The sequence below is a fragment of the Alosa alosa genome, chromosome 11 (genome assembly GCF_017589495.1).
Source record: "Alosa alosa isolate M-15738 ecotype Scorff River chromosome 11, AALO_Geno_1.1, whole genome shotgun sequence".
NCBI lineage: Eukaryota > Metazoa > Chordata > Actinopteri > Clupeiformes > Clupeidae > Alosa > Alosa alosa.
Window position 1 is genome coordinate 24,319,875 of NC_063199.1, and position 21,915 is coordinate 24,341,789.

The following is a 21,915-nucleotide window of genomic DNA, read 5'->3' on the forward strand; positions in this document are numbered from 1 at the left end:
CGACTCGGACTTGCTTCTTCAAAGACTCGGTCTTGACTCGGACTCGACTGTAATTGAAAACCAACAGACTCGGTCTCGACTCGGTCTCGACCCTTCAAAGACTCAGTCTTGACTCAGACTCGGCATAGGCGGTCTCGTCCCCATCACTACCGGCAACCCTCCGGTTACAAGTCCGAAGCGCTAACCAGTAGGCCTCGGCTGCCACTAAGATAGTGACCAGGAGTGGGGTGTAGAGAACAAAACATATTCAATGAAATCCGTAGAATTTTAAGTTTTGAATAATGTCCATGGCCCCCCTCCTGGAACCTCATGCCACCCCTTTGTCACCCCAGGAAAAAATCTCTAGATCCGCCCCTGATTCCTCATGATCAGTGTATGAAAGGAGAGTTTAGGGTGAGCAAGTCACTGTTGTTAAATCTAACCGATAATGTTTTTAATGTCTAAATAGTTTATTGTTCAATTCTATTTATCAAACAGATATTTAAATTATTTTAAGATCAATGAACAATTCCTGACTTGACAAATTATATGTGCACACAAATTCATTGGTTATTTACACAGGATATTATTCTAAATTCTAGAATCCATCTTCAGTAAACGTTCTATAGAATCTTTGGCCCTGACAACCAGTGGCAACCAATCTCAAATGAATACTATGAAAATAGCATCAAAATAAACAAGATTCCCATGCAGACAAAAACATTCTGTTTTTCAAAATCTTCTACCATCTGTGAGCGGCATGGAAAAGGTAAGGTTATCTGCAGTATTAGGGTGACAGTGTGTTTTGTTTGAAGGCTTTGATATTAAGTCTCTACAGGATTAAAGGAAAACAAAAGTGATTTGATGTAGCTTTCTTCATCTCTACTTTCTGCCAACACCTGTTTATATGTACAGGATCGTGTGAAGCACTCCACTGATGACCACTATGGTCCTACAACAACGACTGGGCAACCAAAGAGCTTGGCTGGCCACTGGGAGCATGGAGAAAAACATCCACACAGTGAACATCTGCAGACAGAAAGGACATCTGACCAGCTGCTCAAGGTGATCGCTGTTCAACTAGACACCACCATTGTGAGGAGTAATGTTAGGACTTGTGGACTAGAAACATGACTACCAACCAGTTTTCAGCTAGACCTGACTTCTGCATGCCTTGTACATTTAGCTATCAATCCTTCAATAGGCATTAACATGTGATATGAAATTGTGTGACTGCTGCAGAAATGCCAGTACTGATCTAATGGTTCACTTCTATATTTCATAGTTGTTCCCTCCAGTAGAGCAAGTAATGTTAGATCTAATGTTAGATACAGCCCTAAATCACAAAGGCATGTAATGTTAGATAAAGACCTAATCCAGACTAGTGTCAATTGAACGTCTTTATCCATGTTCTAAAACCAATAGTAAACAACTCCTGTCCTCAGATTTCTGCAGCACCCCCCGCAACCCCAACAAATGATGCCAAGAGTACCTCTGAGCCTGCTGTCTCTGCTGCTGCGATATGCCATAAAGTCAAAGTGGGCAGGAGCAGGAAGTTGCTGAAGCCTCGTAAGGTGTCCAATGAAGAGACCCAAGCTGAGGGCAACCCAACAATTTCTCAAGGTGTTCTAGTGAGCAGACTTAAACCACCCACCTCAAGCAGGCACACTCTGCCCTGCAAAGAGATCAAGAGGACAGGGCGTTCTGCTGTCCCCCTCATACAAATCCCGTCTAAGACAGGGAAAGGAAAAACATGTGGTCATCTGCAGAGAAAAAGAGTGGCACCTTGTAACTGGACATCACCAAATAATGGCACACCTATCCTCTTTCAGCCAGAGAGCCCATCGATTCATTCGGTGGTGAATTAATTTCCAGCTTTTTTTACAATTTGACATAGTAATACTGTATAAATAGAGCTACTGTACAATAACTATCATTTCAATATACAGGATATCACCAAACCAAAACCATACCGGTGCATTAATCCATTGAGTAGAATGAAATTGCTTTAAAATTAAGCAGAGAATTGGGAAGCACTTAATCACCTTAGCATAGTATGAGTTGCATTTAATTTGCCCTTCTCCCCTAAGATTTCAGAGAGAAAAAAAAGTGTGCCACAGTCAAAGGATGACAAGGCCATCAAAATCCCACCAGCTCTCCCAGAGCCAACTCACCCCCTGGCCTCTTCTCAAACCACCCCCAGCACCACCGGGCAGCCAGAGACAACGGAGGAGCCCCTCCTGATCCATGGCCTGACTCTGGAGGAGTATCGGGGCGTTTATCATTCCGTGATAGATCCCATGCTACTCACAGCCTCCGGCAACTCACGGCGCTACAGCCTGGAGCTGGGCCGCATCATTAAGCAGCGCCTCTGGGAGAGGCTCTTCTGCCCTCAGCTGCACGAGGAGGTGCAGGCCGACGGCCGGGTCAAGATTACCGAGACCTTCTGCCACCCGGCTCTGTTTCAGCACCCGCCCCTTGTGGAGCTGGACGTCTCTGATGAGCCTGCACCAGAGCATGCTGAAAGGAAGCAACCAAGGCCAGGCACACACAAAAGAGGGGGCAATACTTCAGAATTCCTAATGGGTTACAACTTGTGATTAGTAATCATATTTGTTATGTTAAAATGGAAAGAGTTTGCTATAAATATAAAAAGCTTTGCAAATACATTTTATTTAAGCTGAATACCCATAACTGCCTTCTGTTTTTCTTTTCTTTTTTTCAATTTTGCATTATACTGTCAGTTGCACGTAGCCTACTGACTCTTTTTTGAGTGACTGTCCCAGATAATTAATATTAGGCCTAATTTCAATTCTGATCTGAGAAATGTACCAAAGCAACTGAGAAAAACTGCAATATTATGCATAGTTTGTTCATATTAGCCTATGTTATCAATGTGGCAAACAAGCAAGGAGATTATGGATTAAAGTGGCAATGCACCATATAAGTTAAACAGCAAACAATTTGCAGCATGTACCGGATTTTCACAAATCAAATAATCCTAATTATGAAGTATGGGATAATATAGTCTAGATAATATATCCTAATCTATAATGTATTACCCGCTTTAAACCTCCAAACCTTGCGAAGGCCTTTTTATATTGGAACTTTCTTCAGCATTCTGAAGAGGTGTACGCCTATAAAATAAATTAAGATGACATACTGCATCTAAATATCCAAAAGCCCAAGCTGCTAGCTCTCTCACTAGCACAACTCCTTAAGGCGTCGGGAGGGAGGTTTACACAACGTACATACTGCACAGCTACGTACCAGCTAGCTGCAGTTACACTCTTCCCCTAGCCTCATGCGCGATTCAGCCCGTACTTGAACCCGCACCATATGCATCACCTCGGATCATAGGTTGAGCGCGCTAACAATTGAGCTAGAAGCCCAGGCAGTTAACTTCCTTATTATCACGTCTTTAAAGTATAGCGTAGCGGCCTACCAGGAAGCTACCGTTATATCTAGCAATGAAACAAGAGATCAGGCTGAAATGTTCATACCTATCATATCATCAGACATAGGGGGGGATGTTTGTTCAAAAAACAGCCAAATCTGAGATAATAATGTCGAATCGAATATTTTAGTGTTGAATTGATATGGAATAACCGCTACTTGGCTTTCTGTAAGTAGGCCAACAGGGAGGGAAACATACGTCTCTGGAGGGAAAGTAATCTCATCGCCCCCTACTGGCTGCATGTCTGCATGTCTTAACCTAGATAGATAGATGGATGGATATAGCCTAGTAGTATATAGAGTATATACTCTTTTAGGAAATTTGGTCTCTGCATTTATCCCAATCTGTGAATTAGTGAAACACACTCAGCACACAGTGTACACACAGTGAGGTGAAGCACACACTAATCCCGGCGCAGGGAGCTGCCTGCAACAACAGCGGCGCTCGGGGAGTAGTGATGGTGGGATGGGTGTCTTGCTCAAGGGCACTGGTCAGGGTTCGAGCCGGCAACCCTCCGGTTACAAGTCCGAGGCACTAACCAGTAGACCACGGCTGCCCCCTTTATTGATCCCCAAGGGGAAATTCAAGGTCTCAGTAGCATACAGACATCACACAACATGCACTTACAGCAGAAAAAGTAATATAAGTATATAAATATAAAAAACACTCCACTGCACAATAGAGACAGTAGAAGTTTAAAAAAATACTAAAATACTAAATACTAAATATACAAAAAAAAAACTAATAAAATATCCACATAGTGTGCTTAAGGATGATCAAGCATGAGGCGCTTGCAGTGATGGTGCTCTATGAGAGTGAGTGTCATGGTGATGGTGCAAATAAGTAAGTCCAACAGTGCAACAGTGCAAGAATAAAGTCTAGAGACCAGCATAAAATAAATATGGACATATAAGAGAACAATGACAGGTAATATAAAAACTATATCAGTGCAAGAATAGGTTGAAGTAATAGGGTTACAGCCATTGGTCAAGTATTAAATAAAAAGTATTAAGTATTAAGTACGGCCACAATCCAGGCTGTGGGAGAGGGAGGGGATATGCATATGTGCTAATATAGCATGCAAACAGTGTAGCAGTAAAACAGTAGGCTAGTGGATAGTATGTACACAAACATGGAGAAGGTGGAGAGGCAGACAGACTATTCAGAGAAGTCTATCTCTCCTCTACCCTTAAGGGAAGCATTGAACAGTTCAATGGCCCATGGAGACAAATGACTTTATTAGTCTGTCAGTTGTGCATGACAGTGAGCGAAGTCTCCAACTGATCAAGCTCTTGCTTTGTAATAGTGGAGTGGATGACGTTCATTGTACAAGATGTTGATCACTTTGTTCAGGGTCCTTTGTCTGATATTGTAGTGATGCACTTGATTAGACCTGCGGAAATTTCCTGAATTTCCCCTCGGGGATCAATAAATCTATCTATCTATCTAAATCCACCACCATCTCCTTGGTCTTGGACTAAGTGTTGAGTTGAAGGTGGTTGAGTTTGCACCATTACACAAAGTCCTCCACCAGACTCCTGTACTCCTCCTCTTGCTCGTCCCTGACACACCCCACAATTGCAGTATCGTCAGAGAACTTCTGCATGTGGCATGACTCAGTGTTGTAGCAGAAGTCAGATGTGTACAGGGTGAACAGGACTGGAGAGAGCACAGTTCCCTGTGGAGCTCCGGTGCTGCTGATCACAGTGTCAGAGAGACAGTTCTTCAGTCTGACGAACTGAAGAAAGACTTTGTCTTTCTGGTCATGATGAGCAGCTATATTGCTCAACTCCATCAATAGAACTGAAGTTTTCAGCCTGACTCCTTGATGCAGCATAACGTCTATAGATGATATGGGCAGCTGGGCTACTCAATTTCAATCTCCATTTCTGCATTCATCCGGTGTTCTAGGACCACACTGCTTCCTTCATGTCACCATGAATGAAGACTATGGATTTTTGGGGTATTCAAGAATGAGCCAAAAAACGTGTTTTTTATATGTGTATATAAGTCTATTGGTATTTTTAGATTTGGTTCTACTGTTAATGTAAGCTTATTCTATTTAAAGAAAATAGCTGTAGCCTAATAAGCTTTACTCTTATGAGTCACATGTTTAGTATTTTTTTCGTGCAGTAAGTTATTTGAAGTAGAAGCTTGAAAAGTAGTCATTTACAAGATCAAGATCTGCCATCTGACCAACCAGTGACGAATTGACCAACTTTTTTCTTCTTTTTTTTTTTACCAGTGACCAACTTCAACATGGGAAACCTTCGTGTTTTCCGCTGTCGTTATCAAATAATATGATTGGATCAGATTGGATAAGCTTTGTCGTTTCAGCCAATACAATGCTGCAGCAACATAGCTGCGACGGAAGTGAAAACGTAGAGACACGCCCACAGTGCCAAACAGCGGAAATGCATGTGTTGCTCTCCCACCGATTTACTCACGTGAAATTAAGCATGGTGCGGTATCCTTATTTGCTAAGGTAATCAACAATGTCCCACGGCTTATATTTATTATTCAACAGGGTGTTACTGGATGTGTGGAAATCTCAGCGTTTTAATTGTGCACGTATAACTGAACTAATTCGCACGAGTCTACAAACTTACCATTAGCTATAGCTAGGTTAACGTAGCTCATTTTAATGTTAGTTGTAGCACATTCCAAGATAGGTTGTTCACCCTTTGATATAGATTATTTCATTTAGCGATATCATGACTCCGAGTGAAATGTGTTATTTAATAATTAAACTGATTTGTTTGTAGGTAAAGAGTACTTGTACAAGGAGTTGTTCATTCATCATGGCAACCTTTCGGAAAAAGGTGGACAATCGCATTCGAGTTCAGATTGAAAATGGAGTTTTGCAACAGCATCGTACAATGTTTGTCATTGTCGGTGACCATGGCAGAGACCAGGTACAGTTACATTTTATAATATTCAGCAACACTTCAGTTGGTCAGTTTGTTCTGTAAATTGGTAACTGTTAAATCAGCCCCATCTCAGTTTCCATCTTGTCTGCGCTTAGGTTGTTATTTTGCATCACATGTTGTCAAAAGCTACGGTGCGGGCAAGGCCATCGGTGTTGTGGTGTTACAAGAAGGAACTCGGATTCAGCAGGTATGGACAGCGGCTTAGATTAATTTTATTGCGATGTAAATTAGTGACTGCATTAAACCATAATATGTCTGGTGTTTATGACTGCAGTTTTAAGCCTATGCCATATCAGCTGTGTATGAATCAGGAACTTTGTATTCTACTGTACATTTTGTTGTAGGTAAGATGTTGTACATATGATGATTTTGTTACAGTAACCGAAAGAAGCGAATGCGGCAGCTGCAGAAAAAGATCAAGACAGGGACTCTGAACTTGAATCAGGACGACCATTTGAGCTTTTTGTTGCTGCAACCAACATCCGTTACTGCTACTACAATGAGACTCATAAAATTCTGGGCAACACTTTTGGCATGTGTGTCTTGCAGGTAAATCACTAAATGCTGCTTTTTAAAATTAACAACTAGTCTTCGCTTTCAGTATGCACATACACGATGGAGATGTCTACACACTAATGGCAGTATAAAAAGATAATCATCGTCACAGACTCCTATCTTCTCACTTCAGGATTTCTTCATGTTGTCTTCCCTCCTTTGCAGGACTTTGAGGCCCTAACGCCTAATCTCTTGGCACGAACGGTTGAGACAGTAGAGGGTGGAGGTATTGTGGTCATTCTTCTGAGGACCATGAACTCGCTGAAGCAGCTTTATACAATGACAATGGTAGGCAGCACATGGCAGCACATGGCAGATACATGGTCCTTTTGTGGACATAACGATGTATTTCAACCTTTGAAATATGGTTTATACATTACCATGGTCTAAATTAATGCTATTGGCAAATTGCAAAGGCTGCAATGAATTGTGGAGCTAGTGACTCTGACCCAATGGTTAATATTGTCACATATGTTTTTTAAATTCTTGTGTCATTATTGTGTGACAGTCATGGTCTGCATGCTTATTAATCAGATGTGGCCCATCTTAAAGCTATATTGATAGCTAGAAGTGATTTGTCTATTTAGAAGCTAGAAGTAATTTGTATATTTTCTTTTATATCCTTGGATTAAAAAGTGTTATCTTAATTGGTAATCACTTGATTTAAATGAATTATAGTGAATCTTTAACTGATTGCTGACTTATAACTCATATCAAACCTCAATCACAATTCAATATTTTCCCCAAAACTTTCAGGCCTGCTTTAAAATGCATTTCCAGAGAGATGAAGGTTTTTTTTTTTTTAAAGTTTAGTCTCAAAAACTTGTGTCTCAAAAACTTCTTCTAATAATTCTGTGGATTTTCCTTAGGATGTCCATTCTCGCTACAGGACAGAGGCTCATCAAGATGTGGTGGGAAGATTCAACGAGAGGTGAGTGACATGTCTTGCAAGCATTAGAGTTAGACATTAGACAATTAGACATTGCAACATAATTAGAGAGATGTCTTGGATTTATACTGGTTTACATTCTAGGTGATAGTTCAGTTTTTTTCCCATTTGTGTACATGATGTATTGTGTTCTTGTGATCTTGACTATGTTGGGATATAACGTTTGCTATTATATGTCACACAGGTGTGTACTATAAATAATCAAACCTCAAATTCAGTGTGTGAATACATACTAAATGATCTCTCCGGCCCAATGTCTCAATGCAGGTTTATCTTGTCACTATCATCGTGTAAGACATGTGTAGCCATTGATGACCAGCTCAACATTTTACCAATCTCCAGCCACATCGCCAACATTAAGCCAATTCCACCAAAAACTCAGGTAAGCTCACGCTGAAGCACTCAGGGCCAGATGTACTAACGCTTTTGCTCCCATTTCAGGCGTATTTGTTTCGCAATGTGCGTGTAAAATCATTGCGAGGTATGTACAAACAGGCCGCAATGATGTAAAAGCGCAAACTGCCTGTCGCGGGAGCTGAAAGTGGCAGATTGCGATTGTCATGTCATGTCATGTCATACATATGCATTCATGGGAGGATCCAGGGGATAGTTGGAGTTTAGCGTAAAAAGATGGGAGGGGAAGAGTAAAGAGCGCCTAGTTATGTATTCCGCGGTATGTACAAAGACTGCTCCTGAAAGTGCACGTCTATTCTGCGCCTAAATACTTCCGCCTTGTAAAAGCAGGTGTTAATCCACATTGCAGTTCAATGCGTCAATAAGAGAACCACTTTCGTTGGCCTTTCGAATGTCTTACTTTCACTTTCACGTCATTCACTTAAACTTTCTTACTTGCTAGATTTGACACATCTTCCATAGCCTACGTGCACAAGTAGTTTAAGTAGAACTACTGATCTTCATTATCTCCCTGCTTGTTGACATCTTATCATGTATGGTATTATTTCATGATCGCTAAACGTTTGATTCTTTTTAATGTTGTCATCAGTTAACTTCATTCAACTGGCGCTTTGTAGGCACTGCCATTCAGTTCGTAAATTGCGTTTATGGCTGGAGAAGGGCAGAGAAAGGCGCTTAGTTTGCACTAAGGATTGAACGATTGATAAATACGACGGAAACTTGGGTCTGACAGCGCTCGCAATCTGCGGTGTGTCCATGGCGCTGATAACGCTACGTTCGCAAATGTACGTACATCTGGCCCTCAGTGCAGCTATACACCAAGCTTCCTCTTAAATGAACATGGCAACTTTTGTGGAAATCGACTCCTTTGCAGTCTACTTCAAAATTAGAGAACAGGATAAATACACCAGCTACACCAGTTAGCCTATAGCTAAAAGGGAGCTATGGGCTAACACTCTGCAATATTAAGATGTACACAAATGGTTTGATTTGTAGAAATGGTTTATGGCACATGCCGTTCTGGAAAGATATGTGAAAATTGTGTTTTTCTCCACAGGATGACCCTCCGTCACCTAGGGAACAAGAGCTGAAGGACTTAAAAGAGTCTCTTCAGGACACGCAGCCCGTGGGCGTGCTTGTGGACAGCTGTAAGACCATGGACCAGGTCAGTCAACTCCGCTACTTCCATTCTTGAAAAGAAATACAAAATGTTCTCTGTTTTCTTTGACATAACTCAAAGTGTCTATGTAGTTGCACTATTTAGACTTAGTGGAACACATACCTTGAAGTGATTGTATGTTGATGATTGAAAACTAGCAAATGCATCTATTCAACACTGCAGGAGTAAAGTCTTTGGGATGTGTTTTTTCCGTAGGCCAAGGCTGTGCTGAAGTTCATTGAGGCCATCTCAGAGAAGACCCTCCGCAGCACAGTGGCCCTTACTGCTGCTCGAGGTCGGGGCAAGTCAGCGGCTCTCGGATTGGCTGTAGCCGGGGCTGTCGCTTTTGGGTACTAGTCACATTCTTCGTACTCTGCTTATAGACCCTTTCATCAATAAAACCAAAAACAATGCTTGAACATTCTATTTGGGCCCCAATCTACTTCCTCTACATTAAGATAACATATGGAATGTTAAAAAGGAAGTCTTGTGGGGCCAACTATGATGCTGATAATGGAACTCTTGAAAGGGTCCATAGACAGACTTAACACTGCACTCCCTCTCTCAGTGGTGTTACATGTAATAAAATAATAACAACAACAACAACTTTTATTGTTATTGTTATTATAAAAGTAATATTACGTGTAGTATGTAGAATTTTAAAATTATTTTGTGACACTAGCTTAATTGATCTGCCCATGATTTACTCTTAAATTGTCACAAATTACCTTTTTTCCCTTTTCTCCAGTTACTCCAACATTTTTGTGACATCCCCAAGCCCTGACAATTTGCACACTCTGTTTGAGTTTATCTTCAAAGGCTTTGACGCCCTCCAGTATCAGGTATTCTTTAAGGATGCTTTTGTTTTCATGTTATAAATAAAAGGTTTTTGGATGGAGATATTTTTCGCTACAACCAGATGGCATTTTTTTCCCTTAAATGTATAGGAACATTTGGATTATGAAATTATTCAGTCCCTCAACCCAGAGTTCAACAAAGCCGTGGTCCGTGTCAACATCTTCAAGGAGCATCGACAGACTATTCAAGTAAATGTTTACATTTGAAATAAAAACAAATGTGCACTGGCAAAGGACGAGTATAACTTGGGGGTGAGACTTCATCTGGTTTGAGACTTCATCTGACACTGACCTTATCACTGATTAGATTTTTTATTATTAAGTTGTTATACTACATGCAATTATGAAATGAAAAACAGGTTCTTGAATATCTTAAAACGTATGCTATAAAAGTAAGAGGATACATTCTGTGTTGCATCTTTTGTTTTAAGTCTTATCTTTTAAAGACCTTTTAATGTTAGTTATCTTTCTTACAACATCATCCAGTATGGATTTCCAGCCAGCTCTGATCAGATGAAAGTGTTTAATATTTTGTACAGTAGAGAGAAAGTCCCAGTGTGCACCTGTTCTACGAAGGCTCTGTTTCTGAGACCCAGCACTCTCACCCACAGTACATCCACCCAGCGGACGCTGTGAAACTAGGCCAGGCCGAGCTGCTGGTGATTGACGAGGCGGCAGCCATCCCGCTCCCGCTGGTCAAGAAACTGCTGGGGCCCTACCTCATCTTCATGGCCTCCACCATCAACGGGTCAGTAGAGCGCCTCTGTGTTACAAGCACCACTAATACCAGCCACACACACACACACACACACTGCAAAAACTGCTTATCTAACAAAATCTAACCAAGTGTTATTAATCTTATATCAAGATAAAAAAAACTAGTTGGTATTGTTTTCAGTATAAAGAGACTTACCTAGCGCTTTTTTGTGAAATCATTTGACTTAATTAAAAAAGAATTTGACTTATTTTAAGACATCTCATCTTGAAAACAAGCAAATTTGTCTGCCAGTGCGTTAAGCAAATTTGTCCTAAAAACAAGCAAATTTGTCTGCCAGTGCGTTGAGCAAATTTGTCTTGATAAGACTCCTTTAAAATAAGTTAAAGTCTTCTTAAATTAAGTCAAAATTATCTTTTGAGAGGGCGCTAGGTAAGTCTTTTCATACTAAAAACAATACCAAATAGATTTTTTAATCTTAATATAAGATCAATAACACTTGGTTAGAATGAATTTTTTGCAGTGCACACACACACACACATTCTCTCTTTCTTTCCTTCTCTGCTCCTTTGGATATCATGCTGTCATCTACTCCTTCTTTCACTGTTCCTATGTTCTGCTGTCAAACTGTTCATCCCCTCTTCCCTGCTGCTTTTGCCCATACCCATTTTGCGTTTTTCCTCTCTTGCTCTCTTCCTCTCTTGATCTCTCTTTCTATCTTGCTCTCTCTGTCTATCTCTCTCTCTCTCTCTCTCATGTTTTTTTCCTCCCTACCTGTGTGCACCCTGCAGGTATGAAGGCACTGGCCGTTCTCTGTCTCTGAAGCTGATCCAGCAGCTGAGGCAGCAGAGTGCATCCAGTCAGCTGAGCTTGTCGGCCGAGAACAGAAGCACCAACACAGCCAGACTGGCCGCAGGTAACCCACCACTGGACCGCCACATCACAGGAATCACTGCACCCCAACCATCCCAAACTCACCAGTCGTGGTAGAATTCCACACGCTTTCAAAAGCTCCCTAAAGCTACATGTTTTTAGAATAGAAATATTTATTCAAAACTAAATACTATAATAAACTTTGGATGCTTTTCTACAAATGTCCTCTGCTGCATGGATTAAATGTGTCACGTATAAAATTGATATTGGTTGTGCGCTTGCAATTTCTGCAGCTAGCGAGTGGATAACAATAATCCATATTCAGTCCAGAGTACAGACAAATTAAATACCATTCTGACAGATTTTGTAAAACAAGCCTATATCCTGCTGTGGCTTTGCCAGGGCTTTCAGATGTATAGTAGGCTTCTCAACTTTATTTGTAAGTATTATTTGTAACTAGTGTAGTTAGACATTAGACAAAAGCGTCTGGCAAATAGCATAAACATGTAATGAATTTGTTTGTCGGCACGGAAGCGGTTTGATTTTCACACAACTCTCCCCTGTCGTCTCCCCCAGCTCGTTCGCTGGATGAGGTCGCCCTGCAGGAGTCCATCCGCTACGCGCCCGGTGACGCTGTGGAGAAGTGGCTGAACGAGCTGCTGTGTCTGGACTGCCTGACCATCCCCCGCATCATATCGGGCTGCCCGCTGCCCCAGACCTGTGATCTGTATCCTTCAGTCTGTTCGGCCGTTACAGACTATAAAATGCATATATCTAGCAGTATGAATACAGCCTAAGGTGGAGTTCACATAGACATGCTTTTTTTCACCTCCAAAACACCAGCTTTCCAAAATCTCTCTAAAAAAAAAAAAAACAAGTTGGAAATTGATTGAGTACAGATTCTTGCTATGATTATAAATAGCTAGCTCCTTGACTTGGCTAAGACGGGTATCTATACAACGACCCATTGTTGAAAAAAACGTAACCTCTGTTTTTTTTTTTTTTTTTTTTAAGCGCCATACGTTTTTAAGAGCCTCACGTTTATATGTGCTATGGGCAATCTGGAAAAACTTTGAGGCTCTTAAAAATTTCAATGGTCAGGCACATTTCAATGGTCAGGTTGGATGGTTCCATGAAGAAACAAATGAATTTGAGTCTCTATATCTATGTGAAGACTGTCTAAAGCTCCCCTTGAGCAGTGCTGTTGTTTTTACTGTTCAGCTGTTGCTTTTGTGTTCCATATGGGTGCACAGAGTTGAATTCTGGAAGCAGTGCCCCTGATTCTCTACTTCTCTGGAGTGGAGGTCTCGTAGTTTTCCTTAACATGTTTTTGCAGGTATTATGTGAACAGAGACACATTATTTTGCTACCATAAAGCATCAGAGTCCTTCCTACAGAGACTTATGGCTCTATATGTCGCATCCCACTACAAGGTGAGGGGGGGGCGGGGGGTCTCAGTGTCAGTCATACAGATACACAGTTAAGCCCAACATTACTCATTTACAAATCAGTTATAGCTTAAACTAATCCGTTAAACTCTTTTGTTTTTTCCCCACCTCCAGAATTCACCCAACGATCTCCAGTTGCTGTCGGACGCCCCGGCCCACCACCTCTTCTGCCTGCTGCCTCCTGTTCCTCCCACACAGAACTCCCTGCCAGAAGTCCTGGCTGTGGTACAGGTGAGGTGTTAGAGCTCGCCCGCTTTGGCTGCAGCAGCGCTCAGGCATGGGCTCTGTGTCTGTCTGTCTGTCTCACCCAAGCCTGCTTTGGCTGCACCAGTGCTCAGTGTCCACTGACTCTCCAATCTGTTTCACCACAGGTGTGTCTGGAGGGAGAGATATCCAAGCAGTCCATTCTCAACAGCCTGTCTCGCGGCAAGAAAGCCTCCGGTGACCTAATCCCATGGACTGTGTCAGAGCAGGTAACGCATCTCCAAAAACTAAAACTAACACAGAGGCAGTACCGGGCATGTAACTGTGTTCCGTTCACGCTATGTCGGCAACAATTAACTTCCACTGTCATCAATGGAACTAGCTACATCAAACATGACAGTGGCGTGTATGTTTGAAAGAATTACACCAGTCTTCTAAAACCATTTTTACGGTCCGCAAACAGAGCACTTCAGTTCTAGACCTGATGTAGCTCAGCTGTAACACCGAAAATTGGAGTTTGGTGAGAGAATTATTGATGAAAAGGCACCACTCTGAAATTAGGTTTTGTATAGATGTGAGGGGCTGAGGGTCGGACTGATGGATAGTGTCAAACCCTGACTGATAGAAATGGATGAAATAATCTTTGTTTGTCTTTGCTTTTAAATCCTTTTTGTGTCTTATTTGTGTCTTTAGTTCCAAGACCCAGAGTTTGGCAGCCTCTCTGGGGGACGAGTGGTGCGAATTGCTGTGAACCCGGACTATCAGGGGGTAAGCGTGCGTGTGTGTGTGCATAACATGGTGTGTGTGTGTGTGCATAACATGGTGTGTGTGTGTGTGCATAACATGGTGTGTGTGTGAGTGTGTGTGTGTGTGTGTGCATATCATGGGGTGGGTGTGTGTGTGTCTGTTTACCTATCATGGAGTAAGCGTTATTTCATGGCCACTTCATGTGTCTGGCCTGATCTGGCCATGGGTTAACATGGTGCGCTCGTGCCTGGACTTTTGAGCAGGATTCAGCATAGCATCCTAATCAGTATTCTCTGACTGCCTATTCTCTCTGTCTCTCTCTCTGTGCACGCACGCAGATGGGCTATGGCTCACGTGCTCTGCAGCTACTGCAGCAGTATTATGAGGGACAGTTCCCCCTGCTGGACGAGAAGGAGAACACCACCAGCAGCAGTGGGATCACCTCAGTCAGCAGTGAGGTAAGGTGTCCCTCACACACTGGGTATGTTTGAAACGGGTAAAGTTGCTGCCTTTTAAGATATCTAACTGGGGAGCGAGGCAGCAAGTGCGGTTCGAAACCGAAAAAAACAAATTCTGCTGCCTTCTAAGGTATCTTAGAATTCCCAAATAACGGTCATTTTTGGAGGCAGCTTCGATGCACACTTCATGCTCCTTCCTATCCATAATCCCTTGCGGCAACGTCTGAAACAGCTTTGAAAGGTAAACAAACATGGCGGATGACATCGGTAATGGCTGCTGAATCTGTTTAAAAATATTATCATTTGTGTGATCTTATTTTGCTTAGATTTGCAGATTTGAGATGAGAAATAAATTATTTACTATCTGATTATGCTATTTTTGTAACCATTAATAGCGTCTGGTCTGATATATCTGCCGGCCGTAAAACTAATTTATACCGTTAGCCTGCTAGCTTACGTAAGCTAATTTAGTTTAACGTCAGGCCTTTGCTAACGCCATACCGTGAGTGTTAACCAAAGATTCTAGAGTGCTACGCTCATTTTTAAAAGATGCATTTAATCCAAATTCATGTCTAGTGAGACAGCTCTCTATGTAGGGAGGGAGGCAGTAGGCAGCTGTCTTCCGTTTCAAACAGATCCACTGTCTCTATAGATAGTCCTTTTGTGAATAACATGATGAGGTTTTGACATTTTAAACACTCACACAGGCTGTCAGTCTGCTCGAAGAGGTGGTTTCCCCCCGTAAGAACCTGCCTCCGCTGCTGCTGAAGTTGAGTGAGAGGCCGGCAGAGCAACTGGACTACCTCGGGGTATCCTACGGCCTCACCTCTCAACTGCTCAAGTGAGGGACACTGCTGGAAGAGGGGCAGAAAACTCTTTTTTTTCGTGAGTGTCATTTTGGGCTGTTTCTATATTTCATGTAGCCTTCTCACAAGTATTATTCTGCTTTCAGGTTCTGGAAGAAGGCAGGTTTTGTTCCTGTTTATTTAAGACAAACACCGGTAAGTGTGGAACTTCATACATTTTTAACTGTGTAGATAGTTAAAATAGATTTTGGGATAGATACTTTCTGATTTGAACCAGAAAAGACAGTAGTGAAGTATTCTGGTGCTGGTTTTCATGTGGCACTGTTGTAATTCCTAGAATGACCTGACAGGGGAGCACTCGTGCGTGATGCTGAAGGAGCTCAACTCAGAGGAGTCTCCTGAACAGGGCCTGTGGCTCTCAGCTTTCTGGAAAGGTGACGTGTGCTACTACTATTTCTACTGCCACTGCTATTTACGCCACATATTTACAAACACTTAACGACAGCCTACATGCACAAACTACTGATGTCTGGGTTCCCACGGGTCCTTGAAATCCTTGAAAGTTTGTGAATTTGAAAAAATAATTTCAAAATGTTCAAAAGCTAACTACTGTACTACAAACTGAATTAGTGGCACATTTATAAAAATCTACCTTGATCCGAGGCCATGTAAGGATCCTTAAATTTGAGGAACAAGGACCTAGAAAGTCCTTGAGAAGTCCTTGAATTTGACATTGAGGAAAGAGTGGGAACCTTTGTGCTTATACTTACAAAGATGGACACACACACACACACACACACACACACACACACACACACATTACTTATCTTATATATTAAGCATACGTTGTCCTCTTCCGTGTCTCCCATGTTTAGATTTCCGCAGACGTTTCCTCTCCCTGCTCTCTTACCAGTTCCGGAACTTCTCCCCCAGCCTGGCTCTCAACATCCTGCAGAATAAGAACAGCAAAGAGGGTGCTCAGTTAGGTAAGCACTCGCTATCTCTTCACCCTTCAGCTGTTACAGGTACAGTAAGCCATTTTAAGAGGGTGCTCAGGCAGGTAAGCACTCGCTATCTCTTCACCCTTCAGCTGTTGTTTGTCATTTAAAGGTGTAACAGTAAAAAAAAAAATCTGGATTCGGTACGTACCTCGCTGTTGGAAGTTACAATTCCGTTCATTTTTTCGGTACAGTAAGCCATTTTAAGTGCTGCTAGCCTAACGTTGATTGACAATATTGCAGATGATCAACACGTATAAGCCGGAATAGTATTTTTAACTAGCGTTAATTAGCTGACATATGGTCCGCCACTTCCCTGGCTCATGCTTGGTTGCCAAGATGACGACCACTTTTAACCACTTACCGTTAACGTTGAGCCCTGATATTCAACATTTCTAACATTTTGCACCTAAACAGTTATGGTATGAATATGTGTACCTTTACACCCTTATTGTCCCTGTATCTGGCCCTAATTCCAGCTTTCTGATCTCTGTAGCCCTCACCACTGCAGAGCTGACTGCCCACTTCAGTCCGTATGATCTGAAGCGCCTGGAGATGTACTCCCAGAGCATGGTGGACTACCACCTCATCATGGACATGATCCCGGCCATAGCCCGCATGTACTTCCTCAAACAGCTGGGGGATGTGTCCCTTTCTGCCGCCCAGAGTGTGAGTTAGAGGTGGCAAATACAATATGGAGGACAGTACAGTAAAAAATATCTCATTGATATTTTAACTGAAGTATTAATAACTGTGTGTGTTTAGGCTCTGCTGCTGGGTATTGGCCTCCAGCATAAGTCTGTGGATGATTTGGAAAAGGAGATTGAGTTGCCAGGTTCTCAGCTCTTGGGTCTGTTCAACCGTCTCATTCGGAAAGTGGTGCAGGTGAGGTCAAGTCTGCCGTTATGACCCTTTTGTTCTTAGTGAGGAGGTTGTTGGCTGGACAGTATGTGGATTTCTACCATTTTAGGAAAAAACTTCAAATTAAATGTCACGTTGAATGTCATTGAAATACAGCACTTTTTTTTTTGCACTTTTTTTACTGTATTTCACGATGCAGTACTGTAGAAGCATCCAGGAGAAAGCAGTTGAAGCCGAAATGGTTGCTACGAAAGACATTGCTATGGAGCCAACTAGTCGGACATTGAATGAAGACTTGGTACGACCCGCTTTGACAGCACTGTTCAGATATGAAATTGCCGATGACTAAAATATCTGTTTTGAATGCTTGTAGTAGGTCAGCTAAAAACTGGAGACCAAGCTGGTGATTTCTTTTAATAAACTGTTTTGTTTTATTCACTAGGATGAATCAGCAAAAGAGTTTCAGGACAGGCATAAACAAGACTTGGACAAAATAAAGAATATGGATCTTTCACAGTGAGTGTTATGACGATATGGAGACATTTTACCCATATTAAGGGAGAAAGTCTAATTGAAAATCGAATAGCCAAAGGGACATTTTTACCGGTGTTACTAAACTCACTGAGCACTTTATTAGGAACGTCTGTACGTCTGGAAATGGCAGCAGTGCAATGCATGAAGTTATGGCAGTATGGGTCCTGAGCTTTAGTTAGGCGGGAATCACATCAGCCAGCGGCAAGCGGAATTGGCAAACGTAACGCAACGCTCAGACCATAATACGTTTTATCTCGTTCCTAAGCAACACAAACCGTTTGTCAATTGAATACGCTCGCGTTGCGCTTTGAAAGTTGAACCAAGTTCAACGCTCAGCTTGTTTAACGCTAGCGTTACGCCAGCGTTGCCACCGTTCAGCTGCCGAACCATAGAGAACAACAGAAAACCTGCCGCTTGCCGCTGTCTGATGTGATCTCTAGCCTCGTTTACATGCCCACTTTTTTTCCTCAGATGGTTTGAAATTATTCCGATTTCAGATGTCGGGCCAACTGTTTACATGGCACAATTATTTAATCCAATCCGGTATCGGATATACACATATGCATTTAATCGGAATAGCCGCATGACATGCACACGTTTTTATTCTGTTTGGTGCAGGGTTTAAAATCTGCTGAAAATACAAATTTATCGCCTGTTCAGTCCAGCTATGAGGCAACAGCATGAAGCTAACACATGATTATTCATACTGAAAGTAAGGAAGAGAGGCGAGCACAAGCAGCTGCCTTTTTGTTGTCAGTTGTCTCAATAATGAATCATATGGTATGTTGGTTTTAGGTCTTAGTAGGCAGCATCAGCTAATTGTAATTGTTATAAAGCCAACTGCTTTCACGTAATTGTTTATGTGACAAGTAATGAGCATGCGCAAAAATTCTGCAGTCTGATTGAGCATTTGCATGGCTGTTCAATCGTATTCTAAAAAGAAATACATCACCTCATTCAATCCGAATTAAATTACAAGTTGGATTGGATTGCCACATTTTATTCTGGTCAAGGGGTTTATAGGAGTATTTTTATTCCAATTAAGGCATGAATCCTAATGTAATTGGATTAAATATGCCTGTGTAAATCCGTCTAGTGTTTTTCGACTGTGGCGTTATTATTGGTGCCAGAAGGGCTGGTTTGACTTCCTGTAACTGCTGGAAATTTCACACGCAACAGTCACTAGAGTTTACTCAGAATGGCAAGAAAAAAATAAATAAAAAAGGGCTGTCAACAGAGAATGCAGAAGTTGTGTGATGCAATCTTGACAACATGGACCAGAATCTCAAAGGAATGTTTCCAACATCTTGTGGAATCCATGCCACAAAGAATTGAGGGTGTTTTTGGAGGAGCCCTTGGATGCTTCGAAAGGCGTTGTGTAACAAATAACATCTATTAAAGGGACACCAGGCAAGCCTGATGCTTTTTCTCTATGAAACTCCCCCTCGCTCAGTCTGAAGCTCTTTTCTTTTTCTTTGCATCTTCCGTCAAGGATTTTCGCTGCTTTTTCGCCGGCTCTGCCATTATACTCACGTTTGCAACAATCGCTAGCGTTTCGTTAGCCTGCCTCTGCTGTGGATGCAGGATGTAAACTGATCCTGCTTCGGTCGGCGGGTACGATACACTGAACTTGCAAGCGGGATATTATTCCTACAGGCAGTAGGGGCGGGTGAGAGAGTCTTCATTCGCCCCTGTAATGAGTCATTTAACCATATACCGACTTGCGAAGATGAGTAATTAACACGAAAACGTTGCCTGGTGTCCCTTTTAAGTATTGTTATTACAAAGTACTCAGTGATGCTCAATGATATATTTTTGTTCTAAACTTCAATTGACAATTAAATCTATAGGTACATGATCCGTGGAGAAGATGAAGAATGGGACCAGGTGTTGAAGAAGGCGGGGAAAACAGCCATTGTCAGCATCAAAAGGTAAGAATGAGAACAGAAGAGCTCATCTAGACAGTCTTGTAATGTGAAAAGTAAGCATTACTGTAAGGTGTGAGACGTTAGCAATGAGCTATCATGCAAAAATTGGCTAAAGGTCACTTCAGACTAAACTACACGTAATGTTAATTGGCAACAAAAATGTCTTCATGCGGTCATCCAATTGTTTATTGGGGGTAATAGAACCTCAGTCTTAACAGCTGCCGTGGCAATTTGTTGCCCTATCCACTTCTCTAATTAAATTGCTACATTTCAACCACATAACTGTGAGCTGATGTTTGAGACATGGGCTGATGATGCTGTTACATTTCCTACCCTTCCATATGATTTGGAGTTCTGTAAATGGTCCCTGCTGTGTTTGACCCCCTTACGTTCTCATAGTCCACTGACTGAAGCAAAGTACTCAAGTACTGAGCCACAAACCCAGCTTAACAGTATATTCTTTAAGTTGTCGTCGGCATCAGCAACATTCTGCAGTCGGTTAGGTTTAACAGGATGGCCTAATCCCTGATATCTGATGTGTGTTTTGTATTTCTTCTAGTGACAAGAAAAGGAAGTTTGAAGGGGGAGTTCAAAAAGAGGAATTCCATGGAAAGAAGAAGAAGAACATGAAAAAGTTTGACAAAAAAGGAAAATTTGGAAAGAAAGTTTAATTGTCTGTAGGCAAATCATTTATGGACTTCAGAAGAGATCATGGACCTTTATTTTTATTGCCATGAGAAGCATCTATGGAAAACCTGTTCCCAGTTCTTGCTTTTTTTAATGTATTGTAACTGACCTGTTGTTTCATGCTGTAAGAGGGGCATTTTTGTTGGTCTTGATGGACTTGGTTGACCTGGATATTCCCCTGAATGGCATTGTTTTTTTATATTTAATCCTATAAAGCTTTTTGCAGTAATCTGCAATAAAAGGAAAAGAGTATTAAGAAATTCATCAGAGGCATCATGGTACTTAATGGCAGCAGTGGGACTGCAGTCCTTTCTGGTTATTCATAAAACCGATGTGTTGTCCGTTTACCTTAATAGATCTATCTATGTGATCATTTGAAAAGAGGGCAGAAATCGGCAACAAATATTTTCTTAGAGCGACTATTTTTAAGGCCTAGAAAAGGTCAAAAGTTGAAATGCATGGTCTCAAACATTAACCATAATGATTGAATTATGTTTTTTCTCAGAAATAATTTGAAACAAACAAAAGTAATTAACATTCATCGTTGTTAGTTCCATATTTAATCAGACTTTGCTTTTGACTCCATATTACCAAATATGTTAAACAAATAAAAATGTAATGGACAGAAATGATGATACTCTGTATCTACACTGTAATCTTTAGACACCATTACTGCCAGTAAGCATTTTCTCTAGTTTTTCTGACATGTAGTTTGACCCGCTTTTCATGACCAAACCTCCCCAGCTGCTTCAGGTTTGAAGGGTGCCTTATGCAGACTGCATGTTTCAGCTTTTTCCATAAATGTTCAAAAGCATTCAGATCAGGGCTCATGAAAGACCACTTCAGAATAGTTTTTTTTTTTTTATTTTTTTTTTTTCATATCCATTCTTGGGTGCTTTAAGCTTTGTTTCGGGTCCTGCACCTGAGACAGAGCTTTTAGAGCTTTTAGACACTAGGCAGTGCCTGATCTCCTGAGACAAGTCTCCTTTTGATTTCTCTGGTCCTCAGTGTGGTATACAAACCAATTTTTCAAAAATCATTTAAAAACCTCTTTGGAAAATAAACGGTAAATTATTTTGATTCTTTGCTTTACTCTGATAGAACAAAGGCATGTATAACTGTGTTCTGTTTGACTGGCCGCACAATTCAATTCTGCACCGCCCCAGGTGTCAGGATGGAGGTTGTTACTTGATATACATACTGCACCGCTATAGTAAAGAACTCAGATAGAACCAGAACCCTAACCAATACTACACTGTGTTCCAAATTATTATGCAAATGACATTTTTCTCAGATTTCCCTAAATAGTTGATGCAAATGACAGTCAGTATAATTTAAGACATCAACCGTTCGAGC

At 41.5% G+C, this 21,915-nt stretch overlaps 2 protein-coding genes across 4 annotated transcripts; both read left to right on the forward strand.

The window, feature by feature from the left end:
• The first annotated feature begins 647 nt into the window (after nt 1-647).
• Nucleotides 648-2,664, forward strand: LOC125303768 (uncharacterized protein C22orf31-like). Of its 3 annotated transcripts, none has more exons than XM_048257671.1 (4): nt 648-748; nt 895-1,044; nt 1,425-1,838; nt 2,070-2,664. In XM_048257671.1, the coding sequence occupies exons 1-4, from the start codon at nt 740-742 to the stop codon at nt 2,577-2,579; spliced, it is 1,083 nt and encodes a 360-aa protein (XP_048113628.1). In that variant the 5' UTR covers nt 648-739; the 3' UTR covers nt 2,580-2,664. The 3 variants fall into 3 exon arrangements, with proteins under 3 accessions (XP_048113628.1, XP_048113629.1, XP_048113630.1); XM_048257672.1 differs by having other exon boundaries at nt 1,425-1,835; XM_048257673.1 differs by having other exon boundaries at nt 1,425-1,610.
• A 3,143-nt stretch (nt 2,665-5,807) lies between these two features.
• Nucleotides 5,808-21,639, forward strand: nat10 (N-acetyltransferase 10). Its single transcript, XM_048257859.1, is given in 30 exon segments — nt 5,808-5,921; nt 6,202-6,351; nt 6,462-6,553; nt 6,745-6,812; nt 6,815-6,915; nt 7,087-7,209; nt 7,791-7,852; nt 8,138-8,252; nt 9,342-9,449; nt 9,660-9,793; nt 10,192-10,285; nt 10,391-10,489; nt 10,912-11,048; nt 11,807-11,931; nt 12,465-12,615; nt 13,225-13,321; nt 13,451-13,567; nt 13,708-13,809; nt 14,234-14,308; nt 14,626-14,745; nt 15,453-15,586; nt 15,698-15,746; nt 15,889-15,985; nt 16,427-16,537; nt 17,046-17,218; nt 17,315-17,434; nt 17,610-17,708; nt 17,853-17,926; nt 19,795-19,875; nt 20,432-21,639. Coding segments are annotated over 29 exon segments (3,084 nt in total). The 5' UTR covers nt 5,808-5,921; nt 6,202-6,237; the 3' UTR covers nt 20,544-21,639.
• The last annotated feature ends 276 nt before the right edge of the window (nt 21,640-21,915 follow it).